At 36.3% G+C, this 7,946-nt stretch overlaps 1 protein-coding gene across 1 annotated transcript; it reads left to right on the plus strand.

Moving 5' to 3' along the window:
- Positions 1-1,895: 1,895 nt before the first annotated feature.
- LOC103993451 (probable protein S-acyltransferase 7) lies at positions 1,896-7,181 on the plus strand. The gene is made up of 5 exons (XM_009413527.3): positions 1,896-2,383; positions 3,966-4,148; positions 5,437-5,733; positions 5,981-6,214; positions 6,300-7,181. The coding sequence occupies exons 1-5, from the start codon at positions 2,285-2,287 to the stop codon at positions 6,831-6,833; spliced, it is 1,347 nt and encodes a 448-aa protein (XP_009411802.2). The 5' UTR covers positions 1,896-2,284; the 3' UTR covers positions 6,834-7,181.
- The last annotated feature ends 765 nt before the right edge of the window (positions 7,182-7,946 follow it).

Raw genomic sequence — 7,946 nt, forward strand, 5'->3', positions numbered from 1 at the left:
ACGTCTTGTTATCTCCTAATAAGTTTAGAATATTTTTTCAAATTGGACTAATAATGAAACACCCATCGTATCACCTTAATTTAAGATTAAATATTATTTACTTTGATCTTTATCTTATTTTTATTATTAACTTAAGCGCTAAAAAATTCTATCCGACTTCAATCTTTGTATAAATATCAGTTCAAATGCTTAGATCTTTCTAACCACACACTTAGGTTAGAATTATATTAAACTAATTTAATTATTTTTGATATTATTCCTAAATAAATATGCACACACGCATATACATATATATATATATATATATATAATATTTTATATTAGCATTATTGATTACTTTCATTTTCTTATATTACAGGAGACGTTAAAAAAAAGAGAATTACAGCTAAAATATATTATATTATAAAAAAAGATTAAAAAAAAAAAAACAAGTACATGCATAACAGTCCGAGTGTAGCTCATAACGCAGTAACCTTTTTAAGAGACATAGATCATGGACTCAACTTTGGAAGGACATATTCACAATCTTGGCAATAAAAAACAAGCATAACAGTCCAAAGCGTAAGTCAAAGATATATCCATTTTTCTAAGAAATTTTTTTATTATATTAAATAGTGTAGATAACATTTACATATCGACTCGAGAGAACTATCAATCATACAATAATATATTAATAAATCGAATAACTCACTTATACTCGGTTTAATCATGTATATTATTTGCTATATTATTGCAGTGACATAGACATGGCCAGGCCCACTGTCTTCATCATATCATTATCTATTTTTTTGTCTTCATCATATCATTATCTATTTTTTTATAAAGATTATATAAAAAAATATATATTGGATAGTAGTGCGAGCCCAATGACTCGTAAAAAATTATCCACCTTCAGTAAATCCATACAATTTTTTCATAAAATTATCTAGAGGATAAGGGTGATGCGAAAGGCTTATAAATTATTAATTTTCTTATTTTTTAATAATAGAACTAAATATTTTTATCAGTACCCTTTAAGTAAAAAAAGTGAATGGCTCATGACTCACCTTCTAGTGTTATTCTGATGAGTCAATATTTTATCGTCGTTGGTTCAATTGAAAAGGCTCATGAGGAATTATCTATTTTGGATAAGTCTGTATATTTTTACCCTTTTGGAATGAGCCCCAAAAGACATATTTGAGGGTAAAAATGATGTTAAAAGCTTATAAGTCTTTGGTTCCCTTATTTTATAAAGTCTCAAAGTATGTGTTCATATATTGAAGAACAAATAATAGAAAATATACAATCAATTAACCATCACCTGCTATGCAAGCACCATAAAGGAAAAAAACTTAGATAACTCTTACCCACTTACTCATGTGAACGAGAGTCCAAGGATAGCTTGAATCAATTATAAACTATCTCTCCCTATAGAATATTCATAGGAATATTGAGTCTAAGAAATAGCTCGATTTGATTATAAATCACTCTCCCTATGAAATGTTCACGTACCATACTATCTTTTTAAGATCAAGTATAAAAATATACCTTCGGGATGACTTCACGTATGACTTCACGTATAAGAATATTGACTCTACTTTTTTTTTTTTTTTTTTATCTCGGATGACTTCACGTATTAGAATAACTTACTTTAGCTTCAATAGATACAATTGTCATTAATATGAAACAGGTTGTATTCCAATCTAAAAGTAAGTATAACTTACTTGAAAACTTTGGCCAAGATTGACACAGAAATAATCATATGTAATTGCACGACAGAAAAGAATAATACAATGTGATGAGAATGATGATAACAGTTGGCATGATGGGAGTTGGGAAGGATATTAAATAATATAGTTAGAAGTTGGATGGCTTTGATTCCCCCCCTGCGCTAGAAATGATTCCCGAAAGGCGATCCTGCTCGCCGTCTCACCACATGGCGGTCGCTCGGGATCTCAAGGGGTTCCTGTTTTCTGTTTATATCAGAACAGCTGTGCCCCAACCCAACGCAAAATAGCAAAGGAGAAACGCTTCCCCCTCCGCTTCCTCCTCCTCCTCCTGCCTCTCTCTACGCGATCTCTCTGGTGATCTCGTCGGAGGCTCAAGAGGGAACCACCAGACGCGGCCGTGGCCGGCGGTGGAGCAGCGGAACCACTCGTAGCGGAGGAGGCGAGTGCCGGATGCGGTGGCTGTTTCTGGCACGGGGCGAGTTGGAACGCTAGGGTGCCGGCCGACGGTTTGGTGCTGAACCGAGGTTTCTACGGAGGGGGGGAGGGAGGTGGTTTAGAGGCGCCTGTGAGGACCAATGTATGTTGTCCCGCCTCCTCGGGGTCCGGATCTCGCCGCCGCAGGCGCAGCGGGCGCGGAGGCCCCGAGAGTGTACCAGGTCTGGAAGGGGAGCAACGTAAGTGTAGATCTATTTCCTCCAAATTTTACCGACGCATCTCTCCAGCTGGATTAGGCAACCGTAGGCGGCTTGTTGTTCAGGAACATAAACGTGATTTCTGCGGCGGAGGAAATGGGAAATTAAAGCTTTAATCTTTCTTTTTGTCGTATGCGCTGCATTCATAATCTGCGCTTAAAATATGATTCTAGATTCTCTTTCCAATTTACATTTTTGATGAAGAAATTGCGATCGTGTCACCCGCTTCTTTGAAGTGTCTTCTGAATCTGCCCGTTTTTAGGTCTACATCTTGTGTGCAGTTTACGTTTCTTGATTTTGACTGCTTTTTTGATTTAATGATGAATGATAACCAAACTGCAATGCTTTTAGTGTACGATTTGGTTAATAATTTGATCTAGCAAGTTCCTTGTTGGTCACTGAATGTGGAATTCTGTTGTGGTGTTTAATTTCTGTGTCGATGCTGCATGCTGTCATTTTAATGGATTATCAACGATAATAAATAAGATTTATATACCGTAAATGAAGGAAAAACATTTTGTAAAACAGTGCAACTCACTGCTTATTCCTGCATTTACATTTGAATAATCATAACATAGTATGCTTGTTAGGATGCTTCCTTTTTCGCGAGGTTTACTCTGATTCATACAAGATGCTAATTTGCATGCACTCTGGTCTTTAGCATAGCGCTTGAAAGGAAAATCTACTCAAGAGTACAGTGAGGACTGTTTCGGGTTTCTTTTATCCATTCAGTTTCCTGTTCTGTATATTCTGAATCATTATGACACTTGTGAAGAAACTTACTGTACTTATGATGCATTAGATACTGATATACAACCTAGTGTAATCCTAACTAAGTCTAGCATATTTCATCAATGAACTTCTGAAATTGATTATAGTTCGTATACTAAACAGCTAGACCGAAGGTGTCATAATCATCTTTACAATCAAGAGAAACTGAAAAAGTAACTTTTTTTTGAATCTTAGGGTCCTTTTATGATGACTATTTATGAAACATCTCTTGATTCGTTGAAATGAATTAGTACATATTTTATATGAAACTAAACATGAAAGGAGTTAGCCAGGCTATTTTTTGCTTGGTATCATATCTTTACCTGTTAGCTCATCATAAGATTATGACATTTTCTGTATGCATCATAGAAGTATGAAATCATTCAACATTTGTACCAACCAGCAGTCTTGCAATTGTGTGATACTGAATAAATACTAGTTTACACCGATCCAATTCTTGCATAAATTTTGTGAATACTGGCAGCATATCTTTACCTGTTAGCACATCATAAGATTATATTTGCATCATAGAAGTATGAAATCATTCAACATTTGTACCGACCAACAGTCTTGCCACTGTGTGATACTGAATAAATACTAGTTTACACTGAATCAGTTCTTGCATAAATTTTCTTATGGGGAATGACTTCTGTCTGCCATTTGCCTGTGTCACTTTTGACTTCTTTAGTTGAAGAGTTGCAATAATTTTATGCAACTATGTGAAAATATTTCTTTTTACCACAAAATCAATATTAGGGGTCATTAATTGATATCTTTGCTATATATTTTGCAGATATTTTTTCTTCAAGGAAGGTTTATATTTGGTCCTGATGGGAGATCATTGTTCCTCACCATATTCATGATTGTAGCACCTGTATCAATCTTCTGTGCATTGGTTGCTAAAAAACTAATGGATGATTTTTCCACTACTCTAGGTTTACCAGTAATGGTTGCAGCTATTGTTTTCACCTTATATGTAAGTATTTCTTCATCTTAGTCTTTTTATCATGACTTTTTTATTTGTATCTAGTTGCTTTATTTTGGATGCTGCTTTCAAAATCTATAGATTCTAACATGGTTTAAAAAATGGGACCAACGGGTCCACCCCTGAATGAGCACACAGACCAGGCTAAACCACCTGGTCCAGTCCTGTTTGGTATTACGGGTGGTTGTTTCCAGCCAGAAACTAGGCTTACTGCTTGATTTGTTACTGTTACTAGGCTTGAATCAGGCGGCAACCTCACTATCCGGCTCTTGGATGCAAAAAAAGGCCATTAGGTTCTATATTAATCTCTCGCAAAAGTTCCTCTCTCAATTTATCTGGCATCTCATCCTCTCATTCTCTCTGAATCCCTCTAAAATCTCATCCAATCTCACTCAAATCCTCAAGGGGACGCTCAAGTTCAACAAGTAGAAAGTTAATTTCAAGATGCGAACCACATTTTCATCAAAATCAATTAAATCTGAACTAATCAATATGATTGCTCTCTGTTTATTTGCAAATGGTAAAGGACATATTGCAATAGTTATTTAATGAATCTAGGTTAGTATTTAGGCCCTTTTCCTTGATGGATTTGGTGCTTGATCCACAAATGAAGCCTTAAAACTCTTGGATCTAGCTTAGATTTGCAAAACTCAAGTCCTGATCCATGCAAATATATCTAGGCTACATTCAGTTAGATTTTCATGGATCTGGCTTAGATCCATTTGGATTTTCACGGATCTAGTCTAGATCCATTTGGGCCTATCTTATCTAAGTACACATTTAGGCTTGCATTTATTATCTTAATATCTGGACCCAGCTCATCTCAGTCACTTGGGCCTATGCTCTTGCCCAAGCTTGGTAAAACTGAAAGCCAGTCCATCGCAGTCACATATGCATTATAGTCAATCTTTCTTCAAGTATAACTTCACAATCTTTTAATTTAATATATTAGTTATCTATTTCTTTTGAGCAAGTGGTTCACTAGGCTATAGTTTGTTCACTCTATGTACATTACAAAACATGGAATATTCTCTTTTCTTTAAGTGTCTACTAACTACTCTAAAAATCTTAAGACATCTTAAAAAATGGAATAACGTCTTAACTGTTTTGTCATTTGTTGCATCCATAACCTCCATGAACCACTTAATTTTAATCTTTACCTGGTGTCTATTTTCTTTTGTTCAAGTGAAAAAAAGTTATGATTTCCATTGAATTATTCAATAAATTTTTTATAAAATATCTATTAGATAAAAAGCATGACGTGGGCTTTGCTTTTCAGGATTTAACACTTCTCCTTCTTGCCTCTGGTAGAGATCCGGGTATAGTACCTCGTAATGCACATCCTCCAGAACCCGAAATCTTTGAGGGCAATACTGAAATTGGAGGTGTCCGAACTCCACAATTACGCTTACCACGGACAAAGGATGTAAATGTGAATGGGATAATTGTGAAGGTGAAATACTGTGACACTTGCATGCTCTATCGACCTCCTCGTTGCTCTCATTGCTCGATCTGCAATAACTGCGTTGAACGTTTCGACCATCACTGCCCATGGGTTGGACAATGCATTGGGCTTGTAAGTAGCAAATTCTCATGCAAATGTTTGATTCTGTTTTTATGCCAATATGCACTAAATTAACAAGTGAATTCGCCGAGAGACTAATGAAATCTTAAAACTGTGTGCAATCCATTCCTGCTAGATGAATACTAGTATGAATTATTTGAATTAATTGCTCTTGACAAAGATGTCTTTGGATCAAAAGATGATCTTTTGGGAGTTTATTTCTTCTGGCTATTACTGATGCCTGTTGTTTGAACTACAGAGGAACTATCGATTCTTCTATATGTTTGTCTTCTCAACAACTTTACTCTGCCTCTATGTCTTTGGATTTTGTTGGGTGTACATAGTAAAAATCAGAAATGCTGAACGAATTTCTATCTGGAGAGCAATGACCAAGACTTTAGCTTCCATTGTTCTCATAGTCTACACTTTTTTATCTGTTTGGTTCGTGGGTGGCCTTTCAGTCTTCCACTTATATCTGATGAGTACCAATCAGGTAATATTCCAAGTGACTGGTCGTAAGAAGTTTGATAAGTATCTTCTGAATATTTTCTTCGACAATTTCTTTGTTTGTTGGCCAGACAACTTATGAGAACTTCAGATACCGTTATGATCGGAGAGCTAACCCATATGACAGAGGGGTGGTCAAGAATTTTAAAGAGATATTTTTTACAAGCATCCCTCCCTCGAAGAACAAATTCCGGGCAAGGGTGCCACAAGAACAACGTTTTCAACCACGTTCTACAGGTGGAGGTTTCATGAGTCCAAACATGGGGAAAGCAGTGAGTGACATTGAGATGGGTAGGAAGCCTGTGACATGGGATGAATTAAGGGCAATCACACAGATTGGTGATCTGGAAGAAGGTCTACACAATGCAAATATAGAGGATGACAAGGTTCGTGAGCTTGGCGAAGCATCCACAGATTTAAGCAGAGAGGCAGTTTCAACAAGGAGCATGGAAGTGCAAGCTGCATTGCACGATAGACGCTCAAGTTGGGGCAGAGGTGGGAGGTGGGAGAGAACATACGAGCTTCAGCCTGTGGAAGCTGCAACGGGGGAAACGAATAGGATGGCCAGTGGCAATGGTAGCAGCAACATTGCCACAGGAAACTAGTGAGGTATTTGGACAGGGACACACACTTGAGGTCTGGAATCTTGTAGATGTAGGATGTGCATTATGAAAGGGCTGTTGTATCTTCATGTGATTTGGTTTGTGAGCTACCCAGGGGGTTGCATAATTTGTAACTCTAGATAACTGTTGTCTTGTAATTTGGTTTTTGTGTTTTCCAGTCTCTTATCTACCTCTGCTTCTCCTTTAGCTTATGCCGCAATTGGTGTCCTCATAATTTGACATTTAAAGACACTGGTCACGGACTGGACTCCTTTGTTTGGCATGTATATACATACCTGTATTTGTGATTTCAGAAGAGCTTGTAATCAGTTGGTCCTGCCTCAGGTTTCATTCTTCTTCTTCTTCTTCCTGTTGACATGATTCATCACGTGGGTTTTTTCTAATTCTGATGTTAATGTGGGATATTGTTAGGATTCTTAGTCAACATGCTACTAATGGTGCTTTAAGCTTGGATATCGAAGATGTTTACGGCTTGATGAAGGAAATCCAGTTTCTTGATGTTGGTTGAGTGGTAATTGGTTTGAAGTGCCTCATTACTTGATTCAGTCTTAGCAGCTTAGGACCTCTTTGAGATCTGTTTGACGGAGGTCAAGTGTATCACTGAACATTCATACCTTTGGGACAGAGTTGAGGAGTAAATGTTCTTAGCCTATAATGTCCCTTTTACTCGTATTAATCTTATATTGATCGAGGAGTAGAAAAAATAATAGTGGGCCTTTTGGGCTCACCTTGAAGGGTAAAACTATACGAAATTATTAAGAACTATTTATGTGCTAGATGAAGATTAAAGGATAATTAAGGGTATTTTATATTATCAAGGTATAAAATTATCGAATTACATTTATCAACTTAAGTCAAACAAGAACATCGCAACTTAAGTTATTGTCTTTACAAAAAAAGACTTCACTAGCGTGATTCATCTAAATTTATATGTAATATACTTTTGTTTGATTATCTATGGATCTTTCCTTTGATCAATTTGTGGATTTGTATGTGAATGTACAGAAAACGTTAATATGTGTTGGGAGGAAGAGAAGACATTGAAACTAAAAGATATCTCAAACTTAATTTAGGTATTAATCCGATAGATGAAAT

The sequence above is a fragment of the Musa acuminata genome, chromosome BXJ1-8 (assembly GCF_036884655.1).
Source record: "Musa acuminata AAA Group cultivar baxijiao chromosome BXJ1-8, Cavendish_Baxijiao_AAA, whole genome shotgun sequence".
Lineage (NCBI taxonomy): Eukaryota > Viridiplantae > Streptophyta > Magnoliopsida > Zingiberales > Musaceae > Musa > Musa acuminata.